We start from the raw sequence: 22,382 nt of genomic DNA on the forward strand, positions 1-22,382 counted from the left end.
AAACCAGGTACCAAGGCTTCCCTAGAGTAGAGGTTCTCAATCACCAGACTCACCTGTGGGCCTTTTAAATTATACCTATGCTTCAACTCCATGCCCAGAGGTTCTGATTTAATTGGGATAGCTTGGGCTTGAGTATTTTTCAAAAGCTCCCTGCGTGGTTCTAACATGCAGCCAGGATGGAAGAGCTAAGAACAAGTATCTCAGGGATCCTGCGCTGTTCTGGGAAGAAAGAACAACAAAAGTTCAAGGACTAGCAAATATTAAATGAAGGCACCTGTGCACAAGGACTTCAGCACGCATTCCCCCAGCACCTGCCCTGGGCCTGTCCCAAACATCTCAGGATGAAGAGGTGAACGAGATACCGAACCCGTCCTCTCTGCTGAATTGCAGAGACAGTCCTGTGTGCCGCTCCTCAGAGCAGCCGGGCTCAGGGCCGCTGCCGCGTGGAGGGACACAGGAAGGGGGCACCGGGCCTGGGCGTCCCAGAGGAGCAGACATTCACGCAGTCCCTTGATGGATGGGTGGAGCCTGGACGGGTGTGGAACACGATCTGACCCGAAATGGCCGCATCGCAGTCACCCAGCAGCTTTGGCTTGTCCCACACTAGATCACAGTTTGTTGTTTATTTCTGGACATTTCCATTATGCTTAGTTGCGGGCCACGCGGGCCCCTGAGCAGACAGCTTCCTCACTCACTAGGCATGTTTAGCAGAATCACCCTGGGCGCCTCCTCAGATGCACATTCCCAGGTCTTCCCAGGGCCTACCGAATTAGAGTCTGGGGGGAAGGTCCATACGGGTGTTGGTTTGTTTGTTTTGAACTAGTTCCCTAGATGATTCTCCTACCCACTGTCCCTCTTGCATTAACCTGCCTCTCCACCCCCCCACCCCCCACCCCTCCTTCACACCTGCCATTCTGCCTCTGCTTTCCCCTTCTCCCAAACAAACTGGGGGGCTGTATGTGTGTGCATATGCGTGTTTGTGTTCATTTGTAGCACTGGCTGATTTCTGTGGGTCAGCACTCCCACACGGGCCATTCCAAGCCATCGACAGTTTACCAAGCAGCTTGCAAAATTCCAACAAGCGCCTCCCGCAGCCTGGGAGGTGCCAGCTCCAGTACACGGGTACCCCTCCCCCTCCCCGACACATCCCACAACTGTCACCCCCTCACCCCCCCACCCCCCCACACACACAGGAGAAGAACCACCTACATTGCAAGAAAATGTAGCTTCAAGCCAAAACAACTATACCAAATGGAACCCCCTTAATGACCAGCCGGGTAATTAAGTTAATTTCTTAAAGACAGTTTGCGCAGGTAACTCCCAGCGCGAAGCTGGAGCAGGGCGAGCCCAGGCTGCCTGTATGTACCGGCAGTGAGGGGACGGGACGCCAGGCAGCCGCTCGGCTCGCGCAGGTGGGGGGACTTCACCGCTTGATGTCGCTCTAGCACTCCTTATGTCTCTCGATCGCTCAGGAGAGGTGATTCTCTCCTTCGATGAAAACATTGGCATCCTTCGGCTTTTATAAAACTTCCGACTACGATTATGAAGTTACATGCTATTTGTTCTTTGCGAGCAGCTATGTGTTCTATCCCCTTAGGAAAAGATTGAAAAAACATGCAGAGAAATGAGACAAGCACCAACAGGCCTTAGATTTGGAATCCCATAGCTTGGATTCAGCATAAGACTGTGATTTACTAAGTGGGTGAACTTTGGACAGGATTTTGCACCTCTCCAGCGCTCAGTGTCCTTATCTATAAAAACGGGGAAACATCCTTGTAACTCGGATATGTCAGCTTGCCGGCTCTGTGCCGGGCTGTGCGGCCCGGGCTCGGAGCCCAGTTCGTGCCCTCAAGCAATGCAGAGTCTAACCTGAGAAACAAATAGCTAAACAAGGAAATCTAGAATAATAATCATCAATAGACCCTCCGAGGTCTCGCCCTTCAGTTATTCTCTAATACCTTGATAAAAATTCTTGTTTAGTAGTTTTTTGGTGTTTTTTTTTTTTGGCGGGAAAAAAGTGAAGTCTTGATCTTAATATTTCAATTATAAGAAGTCTCTCCAACTCTGGCCCCTCTTCCACGCAGACTTTCTCCAAAGAAATAGCATTGTTGAGAAGGAAAAGGCGAGGCATCTGGAATTCTCGCCGTTGCAAATAAGAGACGCCCGCCCAACTAAAATGTCAGCCGGTAGGGGGCGCGCTAGGCATGGTTTGAGTTCACCGGAGGGCAGCTGGGCACCCGCTTTGTATCCGAGAGCCTCTGAGTTCTGTACTCCTTGCTGGGTCACCTTCCTTCCTGGTATCAACTGTTGCCACAGGGCCCTTCCATCCCAGTTCACATCAACCTTCCAAGCAAAAGGCCTGTGTTTCACTCTGCACTTGCTCAGTCCCCACTCTGGCTTAGTCTAGCCCACCTGGGCTGCCCTTGGAGCAACCAGGAGCTGCGGGGAATAGGAAATGGGGGCCTCAACTACAGGTTCCACCTCAGGAGAATTAGGTAGACCTGAGTGGTTTCAGGGGGAGGGGGATGTCGGCAGGGACCATGAGCTTCTCACCCCTCCTCTCCCCTGTACTAGCTCGGCCTTCACAGAGAAAATTCTGCAAATCTGCCTGAGGAATGTGCACCTGGAGTCCCACCCTTCTGCCCACCCTCTTCTCCCCCAGCCCCACCCCCCTTGGTGCTTCTAGACAGAGACCATCAGTTACCACCACACCCCACCCCACCCCCACCCGTTTTCAGTCTCACATACTTTCCTCCTGGGTCCCTCCGTGTCTGGGTTTACCAGGGCTGTTGTAACAAAGTGCCACAAACTAGGGGAATTAAAACAACTGAAATTTATTCCTTCACTTTTCTGGAGGCCAAAAGTCCAAAATCAAGGTGTGGGCAGGGCCATGCTCCCTCTAAAACCTGCAGGGAGCCTTCCTTGAGTCTTCCTGGGCTCAGGTGGCTTGTGGCAATCCTCAGCATTCCTTGGCCTGGAACGCCTCAGGCGTCATGTGGCCTAGTCTTCCCTTTGTCTGTCTCTGCATCTCAATTTCTCTCTTCTGATGACACCAGCTATATTGGATTGGGGCCCATCCTAATGCAGTTTGGCCTTAACTAATCACATCTTCAAAGGTCCTATCTCCAAATGGGGTCCCAGCCACAGGACCCAGGGTTAGGACTTGAACATATCATTTGGGGGGGACACAGTTCAACCCATATCACTTGGTAACTGGCATCTCCAAATCCCAAAGCTCTCCACACTCTCCAGCTTGGGAAGTCGCCCTCCAATGCTGGAAGCCCCATTTCAGACTGCAGTCTCCCCTGCCCTCCTTCTCGGCCTACCTTTTCTGCCTCCACTTTCCTTCTTCCAGAATCAGGGAGAAGTCTCTGGCCTGCTGCAACACCCTGCCATCCTCTTCATGTACAGAGAGTTTATGTTCCTCTGTATCATTTTAATGGGGTCTGTTTTAGTTTCCTAGGCTGCTTAAAGCAAATACCATGAAATGGATTGGGTTAGGCAGTGGTAGTTTATTAGCCTACAGGCTTGAGGCTGAGAAAATGTCCAAATCAAGGCATCATCACAGCGATGCTTTCTTCCTGAAGACCCGCTGCCAGCGGTCCTTACGGCGGCATCTGCTGGGCTCTCCCTTCGCTTCTGGGTTTCACTGATTTTGGCTTCTTTCTTCTGTGGCTCTTTTCTCTCTGCATTCATTCCATTTGTAAAGGACTCCAGTGAGAGGAATCCTGAGTGAGATGGGCCACATCTTAACTGAAGCAACCTCCTCAAAAGCCCCGCTTACAAAGTATTCACACCCATAAGGATGGACTCAGCTTAAGAAACGTTCTCCTGGGGTACATACAGCTTCAAATCACAACAAGGTCTGAGAAGGGAGAGGAGATAAACTCATGGTCAGCGGGCTATCATAAGCTGGAAGTTGCTGACCCATGTTTTTCTGCCAAAATCAAATTTTATGTCACGCCTGTAGTCGGCATCGATAAGTTTATGTCAGAGGTTAAGAGCTTTATTTATTGTTTCTACAGTCCTTGCTACACAAGGGATACTTTCAGAGAAGAGGGACCACGCCATGAGAGGACTGAAGTTGTAACTGAGAAGACAGAAGTTGCTGAAGATGTGGGGAGTGAAGAGGTAAGCGGGGGTGGGGGGTGGGGGAATAGACACAGGTCTCCAGAAATCTTACAGCCCAGCCTAAGGAAGAGGGCTCACATGTCAGCACACAGAGCTCACACGTGTGTGATGACAGCACATCAGCTTCCCCCTGCATGCCTCAGATTCCCTCTGAATCTGGGTGGGTTTTTAGGATCAAAATCAGTCAAGGACTTTCAGTTGTAAGCAACAGAAGTGAATGCTGACAAATGAAGCAAACGTGATTCAGAAGCAGCTGGAATGTAAGACAGGGTGTCCGAGCCTCTGGAAACCTGGAGAATGTAGATTCCACCAGAAGAATTTACTTTTGGTTAAAAAAAAAAAAAAAAGTATACACTGCGCTGGCCGAACAAAACGTGTCTGCTCGCTTCTTTCAGCCTGCGGGCCTCCAGCCTGCGGGCCCTCTCGACGGGAAAAAGCCCTCGCTTCTTGCATGGCACCAAGGCCTTGCCAGCCCCAGGGATTCTCAGAGCTCAGGCCCGAAGCCCAGGGGGAATGACTGGACAGTCTTTGGGAATAAAGACTGTGTCTGGTTCTTTCCCAAGACCGCTGCCTCCAGCACGGGGCCCAGGGCAGAGGCAGCCTCACAGACTGCCCCAGATCGGGAGTCTGTTCAGGTGAAAAGCACAGGGACATTTGAAAATCATCCCAGAAAACACAGCTCACCAGTGTCTGATCCCTGAGAGAGACAGGCACCGGGTCATGGGTCCCACTAGGACATTCCACCAGGTGTTCTTCTAGGCAGAGAGCTGAAAACCTCACAAATCTCATCAGGCTCTCCCTCAGCCCCACGGCTGGTCAGCACGCCATTCGGTCACCATGCCTAGCCCATCTCCACTGACATCCTTCCAATATGTCATCTCCCCCTTCCACCCTCAGGAACACCGAGGTACACCAACCTGGCTGTCCCCTGGCTCCCCCCACTGGCTGTGTGTGTGCTTCCGAGGGAAGGATCCATATTCTGGTCATTTCTATGCCTCCCACACTGGGCTTGGCCCACAGTGCTGGATAAGTGCTTTGGGTTTCCAGCTAACCGCTCACACCCACAGGTGCCCTCCTGGAAACATCTGCAACCTGGCTCAGCAGACCTGTGCGCTCACTGACATTGGGCTGCCCCCCTCCTCTCTGGTCCTCAGGCTTCCATCTCTACAGGAGGGGGGCGGCCACGTGATTTCTGAAGGACCTTCTGGTTCCTCCAGTACCTTTGGGTTCAGTGACTATGCCTTGTGACTCCTGAAGAATAGCTGCCATTTTGGCAGGGGTGGAATGAGGGACGGCCGCTGAAGGGTAGAAAAACTCCGGAGACAGCAACAAGAGAGGATTAGTGAGGGGGGCTGGGAGCAATCAGGTAGTGACCAAGTGGCCGCCAGGCAACCGCCATGGGTCAGGCACCTAGGTGCCAATTTCCTACTGTCCACCTTTCTGAAGGACCCAAGTTAGTGCCTTCATCTCTGACCCCGTTCCCTCCCAGGTCAAATGGGTGGGCGTACAATGTGGAACCCGGTTTTGAGCCATCCTCTGGACTCTGAGATGGGGTCACCCCACAGGGTGGGCAGAGGTGGGGAGGGGAGCAGTGAGGGTCTCACCTGCTGCTTGCTCCTGACACCAGAGCCAAAGGGGCTGCCACGTCTAAGCCCAACTCCCCACTGCCTGACACAGTCACACCAGAGCAAGAAATCCAAACGAGAGGAGACACGGCCTGTTAAAGCTTTATGTGAAATTCTGTATCTGTGTTTAAACAGCCCCGACGCCTCCCCGGGTGTGCGGTGTGGGGTGGGGCTGGGGATGGGACCCCCCTGCTGCTCAGCACTTGCTGAAGATGGCAGCGCTGCCCCGCTCCTCGAACTCCTCCTTGCTGACCCAGAGCTGCTGGAAGGCCTGCAGGGAGGCCAGGATGGAGCCGCCGGTCCACACCGATGTCTTCCTCTCGGGGGCCGCGGCCACGGAGGGGCTGTCGCCAGGGCACAGGAGGCTCAGCTCTCGCTGGAAGCGCTCGGGGAAGCCGTCCAGCATGGTGCAGCCGCCACACAGCAGCACGTTGGCGGCCATCACCTCCTTGCAGCCCGCCTCCTGGCAGCGGCCCAGGCAGGCGGCGGTGAGCGCGGGCAGCCCCGGCTGGCTGCAGCCCACCAGGGCCGGCTTGAAGAGCATCTCGGAGCACCGGAAGCGCTCCTGGCCGATGGTGATGAGCTGGCCGTCGGGCAGCTCGTAGTCCACGCGCAGCTCCTCCAGGGACAGGCGCTGCTCCTCCTCGGGCACGAGCGCCGCGTAGCAGCACTTCTTCTTGATGTGTTCGACGATGTGCAGGTGCTCGTCGGTGAAGCCGCGGCCCGCCTCGTTGAGCAGCCGCATCAGGTGGTGGGTGAGGTCGCTGCCCGCGTAGTCGGCGCGGCCCGTCAGGCCCGACAGCACTTCGCCCTCGGAGACCGGCACCACGTGCGACACGCCGTGCCCGCTCTCCACCACCAGCCCCGAGGTCTTGCCGTAGGAGTAGATGGACAGCAGCGACTGCGACGTCACGTGCATGGCCGGGATGCCGAAGGTCTCGAACAGGAGCTCGGCGCACTTCTCCCGGTGGCCGCGGGGGCTGAGCGGGGGGTCGGAGACCAGCACGGCGTGCTCCTCGGGCAGGATCTTCATGGCCGTGTGGAAGATGTACTCCCAGATGCTCTGCACGCAGTCCCAGTCCACCACCACGCCGTGCTGGAGCGGGTTCACCAGCTTGAGGGGCGCCTCGGTGGCCAGCAGCTCGTGGCCCACGTAGGTCTGCTGGCGGGTGTCGCCGGCGTGCGCCGCCTCGGGGCAGCGCTTGCCCACCGTGGAGGAGATGAAGTAGGTGGGCCGCGGCTCCCCGGCGTAGCCGCACTTGCAGTACTGCGAGCCCAGGTCGATGATGAGCGCCTTGATCTTGCGCACCTCCTTGGCCTTGGGCTTGAGCTGCGCGGCTGAGCCCGCGGCGGGGCCGGGCAGTGGGCCTGCCTCTCCCGGGTCACCCTGAGCCGCGCCCATGGGCACGGGGCTAGGGTTGTTCCTTGTCGCCATCTGCCTTCCTCGCTCGCCTTCTCACATCCACGGCCCAGAGCTCCGTGGGGAGAAATGAGCGCCCACCGGCGCTGCTGCTGGGCAGCCACCCACGCAGGACTGTGACGTCACTGGGGCCCCGCCGTTCCGGCGGCTTGGGGAGGGCTCGGCCTTTCGTCCGGGCCCTACCCCTTCCTCCAAAAAGGAAGGTGCTCCAGGACAGGGCAGGTGGCCAGTAGTTTTAGGGATCCCAGCACCCTGGGCTCCAGAGCATTCTGCTTCCTGCCCTCATGCCCCGCACCCAACTCCCTCTTCAATGAACACTGTAAAATAAACAAACATTTATTGAGCCCCTACAATAAGCCAGGCACCGTACCAGGCACCTCCTCTAGGTTATTTCACAGACTCCTGGGAAGTGGGCAGAGCTGAGGAAATGGAAGCTCATAAGTCAAAGGGCTTGGCAGGGAGCCAACAGCTGGGGAGTGTTTGTACTGTCATTATAGCCTGGCTGTCCAATTCCAGTGCACAGGCCCCCACGGAGCTTTAGTACCTCCACTCAACATTTGCTGAGGTTGGTGGTGTGGCCAGCCCAGTGCTGCCTGCAAGTGAAAAATGCTGAGTGCTGATGCCACAGGCAGTGCCCAGTCTAGGAGGGGAGAAAATAGAATGGATACAGTTGTGTTTGAAGGTAGACATCTACTTGGAGAACAGAGGTGCAAAAAAGGAGAGAGTGCCTCTTTGGGACAGAGGGAGGTAGAGAAAAGATTCTCTAGAGGGGAGAGAGGATGCTTGAGTGAAATCCTGAAAGACATAGGGGTATGTATTAAGCAGCTGGGAGGAGTGAAGGAAATCCCACAGCCTGAACAAAGGCTCAGAGCAGGAGAAGTTGGGAAAATTCCAGTGGTTAAGGCATTTGGAAATGTAGTGCAATAGATAAGGCTAGAGAAGGCAGGCCCTCAAGTGCTAGGAATAAGACTTGGAATTAATTGAGGAACTAATTAAGGACTCCTAGCATTTGAGGCCTTCCTTCACTGGCTACTGGGGACCTCTCTAGCTTCAACTATTGCCCTTTCATTAGGTAATTAAGTTGGATATGGGGTGAGGGGGAGAGGAAAAGATGAATCCCTTACCTCTGCCCAAGGAAAGCAAGATAGCTTGTCACCCAAAAGGGACAAATTCATTAGGTTCCCGTAGGGTCCTCTCTCCCAAACTGGCTGCCCCATCCCCTGCCCCACTGCCCCCAGGCTCAAAAGAGACATACTAGGTTTTTGGTGGTGAAAGCTCAGGAGGGAGAAAGGAAGAGGAGCAGCTAGGGCTGAGGAAGGAAAGTGAAGAAGAGCAGAAGTAGCTGGGCAATTAGGCAATGTGGATAGAAAAGAAAATGGATTTTAAGATACAGTTAAGAAATACTAGGCTATACTGGAGGTTATTCTTACACATTACTTAGATATCCCCTTCTTAGTCTAAGGTGTATTAGAGAGGCTGGAGGGAAGTGCCTAAAAATGTAGAGCTGTGTCTCACTAGCCTTGTTCCTTGAAGATGATTGTATAATGATACAGCTTTCACAATGTGACTGTGTGATTGTGAAAACCTTGTGTCTGATGCTCCTTTTATCTATGGTATGGACAGATGAGTAAAACATAAGGATTAAAAATAAATAAATAAATAATAGGGGGAACAAATGTTAAAATAAATTGAGTAGCTTGAAATGCTGGTGATCAATGAAAGGGAGTGGTAAGGAGTATAGAAAAGAAATGGGGGAAACAAAGGTTAAATATATTGGGTAGATGGAAATACTAGTGGTCAATGAGAGGGCGGGGTAAGGGGTACGGTATGTATGAGTTTTCTCTTTTTATTTCTTTTTCTGGAGTGATGCAAATGTTCTAAGAAATGACCATGGTGATGAATATACAACTATGTGATGATATTGTAAGTCATTGATTATATTCCAAGAATGGAATGTTCATATGAGAAGAATGTTCATCTTTGTATGTTATGTTTTGTCAATAAAAGTAAAAATAAACAAAAAAAACCAAAACAAAACGAAAAAGAAATAAATACTGCTATGGACTTAGAAGGTAAGGAGGCTGAGAAGAGCTCATTTTGGAGTGTGTGTGTGCACCATCAACCTGGATTTCCCTATTATTTATACTTTGCATTAGTGTGGTATCTTTGTGGCAACTGATGAAACAAGATCATTATAATTGTACTGCTAACTATAGTCCATAGTTGACATTAGGGTTCACTCTTTGTGTTGTAGAGTTCTATGGATTTTTAAAAATTTTTATCCTAGTAATATATATACACGTGTGTGTCGGTGTTTCGGTTCGCTAATACTTCTAGAATGCAATATATTAGAAATGAATTGGCTTTTATAAAGAGGATTTATTACAAATTTACAGCTCTAAGGCCATGAAAATGTCCAAATTAAGGCATTAGCAAGAAGATACCCGGACTCAAGAAAGGCCGGTCATGTCCAGAGTTTTTCTGTCACATAGAAAGGCCCATGACGACATCAGGGGGCCATTCTCACCTGGGTTGTTTTCAAAATGCTCGATCAACTCTTGTGGGTCCTTCCTGAGCATCTCCTGAGGTGGTCTGTCTCCAAGCATCTGCTCTCTGTGTTGGCTCTCCAAGCATCTGTGCCTTCTCCAAAATGCCTCTCTCTTAAAGGACTCCAATGAGCAGATTGAGATCCACCTTGAATGGGCAGGGTCACATCTCCATGGAAACAACCTAAAAAAAGGTACCACCCAATAGTAGGTCTGCCCCCACAAGACTGGATTAAAAGCACATGGCTATGCACATCCCAAAAACAAATAAAAATTCAACAAATGGCGCTGCAATAACGGGATATTCACATGGAAAAAGAATGAAATGTGACCCCTGCCATACAGCACACACACACACAAAAATAGAACGTGGCTTTTCTCGGGGTACATAGAGTTTCAAACCAGCCCAATATGTATAACCTAAAATTTCCCATTTTAACCATTTTCAAATATCAATTCAGTGATGTTATGTAAATAATGTGCTATCATCGCCAGCAGCCATTAGCAAAACACAAACTCTATACACATTAAGCAGTAACTCCCCTTACCTCCATCCCTCTGAACTTGGTAATCTCTATTCTACTCTCCATCACTATGAATTTGCTTACCCTAGATATTTCATGTAAATGGAATCATACAACATTTGTCCTTCTGTGTCTGGCTTGTTTCACTTAGCATAATGCTTCAGAGGTTCATCCAAGTTGTGGCATGTATGAGGACTCCATTCCTTTCTATGGTCACATAATATTTCTTTGTATGGATATACTACAATTTGTTTATCCATTCATGGACACTTGGGTTGCTTCCACCTTCTTGGATATTGTTAACAAACAATGTTGCTATGAACACTGATGTACAAGTAGCTGCTGCTTTACTTGAGGATGGCTTTATCCAGGAAACACCCAGGGCCAGTATATTTTTTGAGTTTAGGGTGGATGTGGAAAAGTGGCTGGAGGAGTGGGAGGGAGACAAATCAAGAAAGGATGTGAGAAGTTTGCAATCTGTCTCAGAGGTAATGAGGGACCAAGCAAAGGTTTTAAGCAGGGAAATGACCAAGATCAGATCTGCATATTTGGAGGCACACCCTGGCAGCCCCTGGGGAGCATGGCCTAGAAGCTGAAGATCAGTGAAGAGACTGGCTGGATAATGGCCCCTTCCCAAAGATGTCCACCTCCCATTCCTCCAAACTTGTGAATATGGCAAAGGTGAATTTGCAGATTTGATTGATTTAAGGATCTGGAAATGGGGAGATTATCCTGGATTATCTGGTTGGGCCCAATGTAATCATAAGGGTCCTTATAAGAGGGAAGCATTAGGATCAGAGTCACACAAGGAGATGTGATAGCAGGAGCAGAGGTCAGAGAGAAGATGGAGCAAGGGGCCAGGAACCAAGGAAGGCAGGTGACTTCTAAAGCTGGGAAAGGCAAGGAAAGGATTCTCCTCCAGAAGGAATAGCCCTTCTGACTCCTTAACTTCAGCCCATCAACACTGATTTTGGAGTTCTGATCTCCAGAACTGTAAGGTAATAAATTTGTGTTGTTTTAAGCCACTAATTTTGTTACAGCAGTGATAGGAAACCAATTCAGCTCTTACAAGAATCCAAGGAAGTAAAAATATCCAAGCAGGTACAGATTTCTTAGAATTCAAGAGGGAGGCTGTGAGGAAGGAAATAGGTGATTCTAAATTAAATATGCCTTGTTTATCATATAAGTTCTTTTGAAATCAAGTCAAATGGCCATGCCAACCCCTGAAAGGCAACTAAACCATTTTTCAGGCAGCTAGGTATAGAGAAATGTACTTTCCTATACTTCCTTCGAAATTCAATGTCATTATCATCCACTATCTATTGACCTAAGAACCTGAGATTTTATACGTGAGATAATATCGTGGCTGCCCCATCAGGTCACAAGGCTAAAGGAGAAGTCCAGTTGTTCTAGTCTGCCAGCTGCTGGAATGCAATATACCAGAAACAGAATGGTTTTTAAAAAGGGGAATTTATTAAGTTGCTAGTTTACAGTTCTAAGCCCACGAAAATGTCCCAATTAAAGCAATGATCCAGTCTAAGCCATTAGGGAAAGATACTATTCTAGTTTGCAGCTACCAGAATGCAATATACCAGAAACAGAGTGGCTTTTATAAAGGGGAATTTAATAAATTGCTAATTTACAGTCCTAAATCCGAGAAAATGTCCCAATTAAAGCAAGTCTATAGAAATGTGCAATCTAAGGCATCCAGGGAAAGATACCTTGGTTCAAGAAGGTTGATGAAGTTCAGGGTTTCTCTCTGATCTGGAAAGGTACATGTAAAACACGGCATCATCTGTTAGCTTTCTCTCCTGGCTTCCTGTTTCATGAAGCTCCCCGGGAGGTATTTTCCTTCTTCATCTCCAAAGGTCACTGGCTGATGGGCTCTCTGCTTCTCCTGGCTATGTTGTTCTGCTCTGCTCTCTCTGAATCGCTTTTATAGAACTTTAGAAACTAATCAAGACCCACCCAAATGGGTGCAGACACATCACCACCTAATCCAGTTTAACAACCACTCTTGATTAAGTCACATCTCCAGGGAGATGATCTGATTACAGTTTCAAACATACAGTACTGAATAGGAATTAGAAGAAACGGCTGCCTTTACAAAATGGGATTAGAATTAAAACATGGCTTTTCTAGGGCCCATACATCATTTCAAACCAGCACACAGAAACTTTGGTTCAAGAAGGCCGATGATGGTCAAGCTTCCTCTCTCAACTGGAAAAGCACATGGCAAATAGAGTAACATCCACAAGCTTTCTCTCCAGGCTTCTTTTTTTCAGGAAGCAGCCCTGGGCACATTTATTAAGTTGTTAGTTTACTTCATCTGCAAAGGTCTCTGGCTGTGTGGGCCTTCGTGGTTCTCATCGCCCTGCCATGGCTCTGCTCACAGAATCGTAAGCCTCAATTCCATTAAACTAATCAAGCCCCACCTAGAACAGGTGGAGTCACATCTCTCTCTAATACAAGGTTAATATCCACAACTGGATGAGTCACATCTTGGTGGAGATAATCTAATCAGGTTTCCAACCTGGCGCTGAATAGGGATCAAAAGAAAACCTGCCACAAAATTTGTATTTCAACTAGTGCATTTCCTAATATAGCTTATGTGGACAGCTTAATTGAACACCGTAAGTACATGGAACCTTAAGTAGGGCATGAGATTTTGTAGGTTTGTCCAGAATGATGCCTTGATAAATCCCAGAAGGATTTGAAAAGTAAATAAAAAGTTTTTGCAAAGTCCCCTTGGGGGAATGGTGAGAAAGGGAGAAAATTCAACTTCCCCAAGTGGAGAATTCTTGATATTCTCACAAGCAGTGGGGACAGCCAAATCAATAGGCTGAACCGCCAATCTTGGGGTTTGTTCACATGAAACTTAACCCTGGAAAGGATAGGTCAAGCCTACTTAAAATTAGTCCTAAGAGTCACACCCAGAGAACCTCTTTTGTTGCTCAGATGTGGCCTCTCTCTCTCAGCCAACACAACAAGCAATCTCACCGCCCTCCCCCTGTCTACATGGGACATGACTCCCAGGGGTGTGGACCTTCCTGGCAACATGGGACAGAAATCCTAGAATGAGCTGAGACTCAGCACGAAGGGATTGAGAAAACCTTCTCAACTGAAAGGGGGAAGGGAGAAATGGGACAAAATAAAGCGTCAATGGCTGAGAGATTCCAAACAGAGTTGAGAGGTTAGCCTGGAGGTTATTCTTATACATAAATAGATATCACCTTTTTAGTTAATGCGTAACAGAGAGGCTGGAGGGAACTGCCTGAAAATGTAGAGCTGTGTTCTAGTAGCCATGTTTCTTGAAGATGATTATATAATGATACAGCTTTCACAATGTGACTGTGTGATTGTGAAAACCTTGTGTCTGATGCTTCTTTTATCTACCTTATGGACAGATGAGTAAAACATGTGGATTAAAAATAAATAAATAATTGGGGGAACAAATGTTAAAATATATTTAGTAGATTGAAATGCTAGTGATCAATGAAAGGGAGAGGTAAGGGGTATGGTATGTATGATTTTTTTTTCTGTTTTCTTTTTATTTCTTTTTCTGAATTGATGCAAATGTTCTAAGAAATTATCATGATGATGAATATACAACTGTGATAAAAAAAAGAATGTTCACACTGTATGTTGATTGGTTTTATTAATAAAAATTAAAAAAAAAAAAGAGAGAGAGAACCCGCCTCAGCAAGATTAGATTAGGATTAAGGCATGGTTTTTCTAGGGAACATAAATTATTTCAAACGGGCACACCAGTCATGATAGCAATTCCTCTTTCATGAGCAGCACAGGGCTGGAGCAAGACTCTGTGTGCCTCATAACATAAGATTGGATTCTGGGTGCCCTAAAAGTGAGTCACCAGCATCAATGTCCAGGTTCAGGGTGGGCATGTGAGACGGTGGCCGTGCAGCCTCAGAAACCATGTAGGGTCCATCAGCGTGTGTCCACAGCACACCCCTGGGGGGAAGCTGTTGTCAGGGGGGCTTGGTCACTGCCCCGCTGGATATCCTTGGATGATGTCTTAGTTTGCCGGAGTGGCTACAACAAATATCACACACTGGTTGGCTTAAGCAACAGGTATTTTTTGTCTCATGATATTGGAGACTATTTGTCCAAAATCAAGGTCTCAACAGGCCATGCTTTCTCCAAAGTCTGCAGCATTCTGGTGCTGGCTTGCTGCAACCTTGGGGTTCCTTGGCTTGCATCTCTGCCTCTGTCACACGGCAAGCTGTCTCCTTGGTCTCCTCTCTTGCCTTTCTCTGCCTGACTGCATCTGAATTTCCTCTGCCTTATAAGGACTGTCATAAGAGTTGAGGCCCACTTTGATCCAGTTTGGCCTCCTCTAAACAGGATCTTTGAAACTCCTGTTCAAATATGAGTCCACACCCTGATTCACCTTAACGTATTCAAAGATACTACTTACAAATGGGTTCACACACACAAGAATGCAGTTAAGACTTGAACATGTCTTATGTGGGGGACATGACTCCATCTTCAACAGGTGACCCATGATCTACAAACCTCCATTTTCTCATCAGTGGGTGGCTGGCCTCTGCAGGGTCTAATTTCACTCCCTAACTGATGATCCCGGTGAAGGAGGAGCACGTATACAAATACGTGCCCCCTAAATAATAATTCCTCTAAACATGGTCTTAAAGAGCAAGTGAGATAACACGTGCTTGGCAGAGTCACTGTCTCCCATGATTGCATTCTCACCACAGCAGCTCGTGATCCCATTAAAACCAGATTGTGTCAATCCTCTGCTCAAAATTCTCTAGTGCTTTTCATCTCCTACAGAGTCAATGTCTTCGCCATGACTTTCAAGTCCTACAGTGAACTGCATATCCTCCCATACCCCTTTCTTCTTCCCACCTCATCTACTTTTCCTTGCTTGCTGGACTCTTAGCCCATCTCTAACTCAAGTTTTGGCAAACCTTTTCTGCAAAGGGGCAGATAATGATTTTGGCTTTGCAGGCCAGATTGTCTCCATCACAATGACAGTTCTTGCTATTAGAGTATGGAAAAAGCCATGGATAATAAGTAAACGAATGAGTGTGGCTGTGTACCAATAAAACTTTATTTACAAAAATCAGGCTGCAGGCTAGATTTGGCTCATGGGCTGCAGTTTGCCAACCCCTGTGCTAACTCATCAGCCCTGGGCCTGCCTCCAGAGGCATAAACTGCCCCCAACGCCCCACCCCCCACCCCACCCCACCCCACCCCCGCCCCCGCAGTTATATACCCGACTCTCTCCCTTATCTTCTTGGGGCCTCAGGCACTCAGGCCCAGGCCAAACTCATGTTGCCATCTTTCCTATTCTCCACCTTCACCCCACTTTGCTATACATTAGCTTCTTGACACATCCTAATGCATATTTAGTTTGGTTATTGTCTGTCTCCTTCTCCCTGCTCCTTGGCTACAATGCCAATCTACAAGGGCTGACATTTCTGTCTGCTTTTTATTTTACTGTTGGATTCCCTGTTGTCTTACATGTGGCAGGCACCCAATAAATATTAATTGATTGAATGAATTAATAGGTGCATTATGGGTGCATTACAAAATTTAGATAAAGAATAACCAATTCAAAAACGGCTCCTCCCATTTCCTCCTAATGTGGGACAAAGCTTCCTAGTATTTAAAAAGCCCAGGTCACTGGATTATGTCATAATCAGTGACATCATCAGTTGAGAAGATTCTGAGGTTGTCCTCTGATTTAGGCCTTTCTGGCCTTGAGGCCGGTGGGATTGAGGAACTTTCTGAGAGCGGGATGGCTCTTGACAGAGGCTGGACCTCCTCACAGTTGGCTACCATAGGGGACGGGCCTCCCAAAAAAGTGGGTGAACAGACTTCCCTGCAGAGCCAGGTCCTCCCGACGGCCTCCTTGAAGGAGGGTCCAGCAAAGCGGGCTGTGTGGGTCCGCCACAGTACTTCGGAGCCAGAAGAACCTACGAAACCAGAAGAACCTATGAAACCTACCGTGGCCAAGGAGAGGCACAAGCTGGAGGTGACCAAAGCAGTGGTGGTGGACCTTGGCACTGGCTACTGTAAATGTGGCTTTGCTGGCCTGTCCAAGCCCACCCACAAGATCTCCTCCACAGTGGGCAAACCCTACATGGAGTCGGCCAAAACTGGCGATAATCGCAAAGAGACGTTCGTGGGCCAGGAGCTGCTCGATGTAGACATTCGTGTCAAGCTCATGAATCCCCTGCGACATGGTATCATTGTGGACTGGGATTCGGTGCAGGATATTTGGGAATATCTCTTCCGGAAAGAGATGAAGATCGCCCCAGAGAATCATGCAGTCTTGGTGTCAGACCCACCCCTGAGCCCGCACACCAACCGGGAGAAGTATGCTGAGATGCTATTTGAAAGTTTCAACACACCTGCAATGCACATAGCCTACCAGTCCCGCCTCTCCATGTACTCCTACGGGAGGACCTCCGGCCTGGTGGTAGAGGTCGGCCACGGCGTATCCTATGTGGTCCCCATCTATGAAGGTTATCCTCTGCCCAGTATCACTGGGAGACTGGACTATGCAGGTTCTGACCTGACAGCTTACCTGATGAGCCTGCTGAACTGCTCAGGTAAACCCTTCACAGAGGACCAGATGGGCATCGTGCAGGACATCAAGGAGAAATGCTGCTTTGTGGCCCTGGACCCTGCTGAAGAGAAGAGAGTCCCATCCACGGATCATTCTGTCCTATACACTCTGCCAGATGGGCAGGAGATATGCCTGAGTCAGGAAAGGTTCCTCTGTGCCGAGATGTTCTTTAAGCCTTCTCTGATCAAGTCCATGCAGCTGGGTCTCCACACCCAGACAGTGTCCTGCCTTAATAAGTGTGACATCGCTCTCAAACGGGACCTCATGGGCAACATCCTGCTCTGCGGGGGCAGCACCATGCTCAGTGGCTTCCCTAACCGCCTACAGAAGGAGCTGAGCAGCATGTGTCCCAATGATAACCCCCAGGTAAATGTGTTGCCAGAAAGAGACACAGCTGTGTGGACTGGTGGCTCCATCCTGGCCTCACTTCAGGGCTTCCAGCCATTGTGGGTCCACCGCTTTGAGTATGAAGAACATGGACCTTTCTTTCTCTACAGAAGATGCTTCTGAACTCTGACACATAGTGGCTGCAGTTGCCATGTATCAGCTTTGCCAGGTGAGCGCCCATCCCATATGTGGGGAGACGGGCCGGCACTCTCATTCCCATGTTATTAAACAAACCTGATGTTCTCCACAGTATGTCTCTTTATTTCCTGACTTAATAAGAACAAGGTCACAGATGCAGCATCTGCTTAAAAATATCCATTTGCCACGATAAAACCGGGGGAAGGGGGCCAGGGAGTACATGAAAAAGGCATGTAGAATATGTTGATTGCTTAAGCACTCACTTTTCCTTGGGAGAAACTAGCTTTAAAATTATTCTGTCCCTTATTTTGTATATTCTGCACTGCAGGAATTGTTTTATTGTTAAAATCTTGGAAGGGGGAGTATATTGAAGACGGATGACGGTAAATGCTGTTGGGCGTATAAAAATACCCTAAACCACCAGTAAGAAGTATGGGTAAGAACTGAGTCTTCCACAAAGCAGCATACACATTTCAACTCCATCAGCATTTCTGAAGGCTTGCAAACGGCTGCTGATGTCTAACCCTGCTTAACCTTACTTTCTCTTACTTCCAGTTGTCATTTATGTCTCAATACCAGCCATTATGGGGACTGGCTGCTGAAGCCTAGTAAATTATGGGCAGGATAAGATTTCAAGCACCCTTGGTTTCCACGGTGAAGACTGGGTTGTGTCTTAAAGGGGCAACTCTTCAGAGAAAGAGTGTGATATTGATTTCCTCTTTTTAAAAACTGGGGTAAGACTTATCTTGGGTCATCAGCACTGAGGATGGGAGGAGCTGCCCTGACCTCCAGACTTAATTCTCCTGATCAGCCTATAGGGAACACGGTCAGGGTATGGGATGAGCTCAGAATGGAGGCTGCTGGTTCTTGGCTGATGGTGTGGGTTTGTGCCAGGCTCCCCATGCTGGTCACTGTAGCCCAGCCAAGGAACCTGAAGCAACATATGGATCCTCAGTGGCTAGAGAAGCCCTTCCAGATCCAGAAAGTTCTGTAGTATTCTTGTAGGGGAGTTTGTAACTGGAACACAGATTTGAGAACAAGCCCCAATAGACATTCTCTGCAATGTTTCTAAAGCTAAGAATTTGGACAAAACTGGCAGATAAGTGAAAAACTGGTAGTTTGTTCACTTCTAAAACCAAGTATTGTCTATTTCATACAGCTGAATGCAGAGCTGTAAAAAAAAAACATAACACCCAAATACCAACATCTGACTCCACAAAATGCTAACACTAGCTAGCTAGATTTATCTTGTAGATTTCTATCTGTCATATGTCATAAGTCTAAGTTCTCTTACTGTGGTCCTTAGCCACTTATGCATCTAAAAGTACATGTTCAGCATTCCTGGGAGAGCTGGCATCTCTGCCATGTTGAGGCAAAAGCCCCACAGAGCTACCTTTATAGCCTCTACATTTATTTAGACATCCCTGAAAGGGCTAAATTGCCTAAGCCTGGATCCAGACCTGGTGAACTGGCATGTCAAACTGGCACCAGCAAGCTGGAGGAGGGAAGCAAAGATTACCATAGAAGGCGATGGGTTGCCAAGGTTCAGCAAGGATGGCTAAACCTTCTCTGGAGTACCAAAGGACTGGCCAGGAGTTGGACCCATTGACTTGAGAGAAAGGTATGTCTTGTTCACCTCGGTTTCCATTCAAATTACCCAAATGTCAACAGCCTGTGAACACTCACTGAAAGGCAAGTTGAGGTTTGGTTATTTCTTAATCTTTGGACCCCTTCAGCAGGTGGATAAAGGATTTTTGGGCAATGTTCCTTATAATTTTTTCCTGTAGAGAGGGGGTGTCAACACTAAAGGATAGGGGAATGCAATCAACTGATAATCTTGGAGAGGCTGGTCCCTGAGTTTCAGGAAATATCTGACCTAGGAACTCACTGGGAATTAGGAAGGCAAACTGAGCACATAAAGCCTTTATGGTCTCAGTTCAAGTCCTAGGTGTCCTAAAGAGTCAACAAGAGTGATGTTGATTGGGGGTTAGCAGACTGCAGCAATTAGCACTATCTACCTGAAGTCTGCATAACAGAGTAGCCTGCAGAATAGCATCTTGACTCATTTTGATCTCTTTTGGCCACTGATGCCTTATTTTATTACAGTTCTTTTTTTTCTCTTTTGGTCCGGAAGGTGCTTTGACCCCACATTGCCAGGGCCAGACCATTCGCCTGGACCCACGCCCCACATCACCAGGAAGATTCCTACCCCTGGATGTCATGTTCTGCTAGGAGGGAGGACGATTTCCCTTGCAGAGTTGGGCTTGGAGAGAGGCCATATCTGAGCAACAAAGAGACTTCCTGGAAGCAACTCTCAGGCCTTGTTATGGGTAGCCTTAGCTTCTCCCATACATAAGTTTCATATGGGCAAACTTCAAAATCCAAGGCTTGGCCTATTTTCTTGGGACAGTTGTGTAAATGAGCTACCCAGACAGGTCAATTTAGATTATATTACGGAAAATTTAGGTTCTAGACATTAATAAATGTCTCTGCCTTTGGTTTCATACAGGAGTGAAGGTCTAAAGTACATACACTATCATCTTTTACCCTGTATTCTAATTTACCTTAGACCCAACCAGATTGGCTTCAATTAAAATTCTAATTGAGGCCTGATCTCTTTTTCAGTTACTTTAACTGTTAGTATATATAGCTATGCTAACTTTCAGGTTTGCAGCACTCCATTTCTGGGTCTTAGGTGTCAAAGAGTTATATATGTATTACTTTTTAATATGAAGATAAATTATTTAAAAATATGCAGCAGTGCTAAGAAATAAAAAGCTATACCATTAAAGAGATAATACAAACAAATTAGCTTCTGCCTCAGTTTTTTTAAAAAGTGAGTTTAAAATCCACTTTGATTGAAGAAACAATCCTCTGCACATTCCCTCTTGATTTCTGGAGCATCAGAACAAAGTTATGCAACTCAATGGAATCAAGGAAAGAACAGATTTTAGCTTACTTACTGCAGTATGAACTTGCTCAGGGACAGAGTCTAAGTTTTGAAGAAGTTTATATACTCTTATAGCATTTGAAAGAATCTGTCCTCCAAATTAAGCATTCATACTCATAGGATAGTTTCTCTTTTTCCCATATGCTCCATTTGACTTTTCCATCAATTCTTCCTTGGCTTTGCCTTCAATTGGGAAAGTCTCCTACTTCCTGTTTTTTCTCAAAATGAACAAAATCCAATCTTGCCCAGATGAGAAAGAGAGTAAGTAACAGTAATTTGCATTTACACAAATATATTAGTTTGTTAAGCTGTTGGAATGCAATATACTAGAAATGGAATGGCTTTTAAAAAGGGAATTTAATAAGTTGCCAGTTAACAGTTCTCACGCCATAAGTATGTTCAAACTAAGGCATCTAGAGAAAGATACCTTGGCTCAAGGAAGGCTGATCTGGAATGTGGCTGGCATCTGCTAGTTCTTGTTCCTGGTTCACTGCTTCCAGCTTTTGATGCCAGTGGTTTCCTCTCTAAGCAAATATCGGCTGTCACTTAGTTCCTCTGGGATACTTAGCTCCTCTGGGTTCTGGCTTGCTAAGCATCTCACGGGGCACATGGTAACATCTGCTGGGCTTTGCCCATGTCTAGGCATCTGGTCTCTCTGCCAGCACTCCAAGCATCTACATCTGAGATTTCTTCAAAATGTCTCCCCTTTTAAAGGAGTCTAGTAAACTAACCAAGACACAGCTTAAATGGGTGGAGAATCACAACTCCATCTTAACAAAAGTCACACCCACAACTGAGAGGATTATATCTCCATGGAAACAATCTGATAACAGTTTCCACCCTACAATGTTGAATCCGGATTAAAAGACATGGCTGTCCACACACGGTTGGATAGGATTAAAATATGGCTTTTCTGGGGGTACATAACAGTTTCAAACCAGCACCATAAAGATTCTTTCTTCCTGCTTCAATACATAATTTTAAAGGAACTGAATGTCTATGAAAATTAACACAATTTTCAACAAATAACACTTATTTCTATTCCCAATTCGTTCCCAGTTCTAGTACTAGTATTAGCATCCAGACTGACTTCACTGCAAACCAGTTGTATTATCAGATACTAATGTATCATACTAATTGTATCATACTTATACATAAGTTTAGTAGATACTGAAACTTAGATATCATAAGAACACTAATTACTTTTGTTATGCTGCATGGTGGGGGTCACATTTCATTGTATGTGTATCTCTAGATACTAGAACTTATGTATCATACTAAAACAAACCTAGGGTTCTCTAGGGAAACAGAACCAATAGAAGATATCTATAAATATGAGATCTTACAGAGGTGTCTCACGCCACTGTGGGGATACACAAGTCCAAATTCTGAAGGGTAGGCCGCAAGCTAACCACTCTGATGAAGGTCTTAATGAATCTCCCAGGAGAGGCTGGCTGGCAGAAGCAGAGAGATTCTCTCTTCTGAATTCTCCTTTAAAGCCTTCAGCTGACTAAACACCACTAATTGCAGAAGACACTCCCCTTGGCTGACTGCAGATGTAATCAGCCACGGATGCAATCAACGTGCTGATGATTTAATAAACCAGCCAGGAAATATCTTTGCAGTAACGGTTAGGCTAGTGCTTGCTTGACCAGACAACTGGGCACCATCACCTGGCCAAGTTGACACATGAACCCAAACTATAACACCAGATTTAATTTTAAAGTGAGAGCACTATAACATATTAAAAAGTCATATAAGTTACCATGTTCATCATAAAGTATTTTTCGTCTTGGGTACCTAATTATAGCAAAGCCACTATGGGTAGGAGACAACAAGTAGATTCTCCCAAAGCAAGGTACTATCTTCTTTTCTCTCTCAACAGTTTATTCCAAAAATGTTCAAACATAAAGAAAAGCTGAAGGGTTATACAGTAAATACCCCAAGATTCTATAGCTAACATTGTGCTACATGGGTAAAGACTTCTCAAATTACAATTCTAACACTCTGAGGATCAAAAGCAGCATTTCCTGTTAGTTTATGAA

The 22,382-nt window shown here is 47.2% G+C and overlaps 2 protein-coding genes across 2 annotated transcripts; one reads left to right on the forward strand and one right to left on the reverse strand.

The window, feature by feature from the left end:
* Positions 1-5,841: 5,841 nt before the first annotated feature.
* On the reverse strand, positions 5,842-7,303 carry ACTL7B (actin like 7B). The gene has a single exon (XM_077132486.1). It carries the CDS (start codon positions 7,189-7,191, stop codon positions 5,953-5,955), a length of 1,239 nt encoding a protein of 412 aa, XP_076988601.1. The 5' UTR covers positions 7,192-7,303; the 3' UTR covers positions 5,842-5,952.
* Positions 7,304-15,945: 8,642 nt separating this feature from the next.
* ACTL7A (actin like 7A) lies at positions 15,946-17,496 on the forward strand. The gene has a single exon (XM_077141313.1). The coding sequence runs from the start codon at positions 16,029-16,031 to the stop codon at positions 17,370-17,372; it is 1,344 nt and encodes a 447-aa protein (XP_076997428.1). The 5' UTR covers positions 15,946-16,028; the 3' UTR covers positions 17,373-17,496.
* Positions 17,497-22,382: the final 4,886 nt, after the last annotated feature.

The sequence above is a fragment of the Tamandua tetradactyla genome, chromosome 2 (genome assembly GCF_023851605.1).
Source record: "Tamandua tetradactyla isolate mTamTet1 chromosome 2, mTamTet1.pri, whole genome shotgun sequence".
NCBI classification, from domain to species: Eukaryota; Metazoa; Chordata; class Mammalia; order Pilosa; family Myrmecophagidae; genus Tamandua; species Tamandua tetradactyla.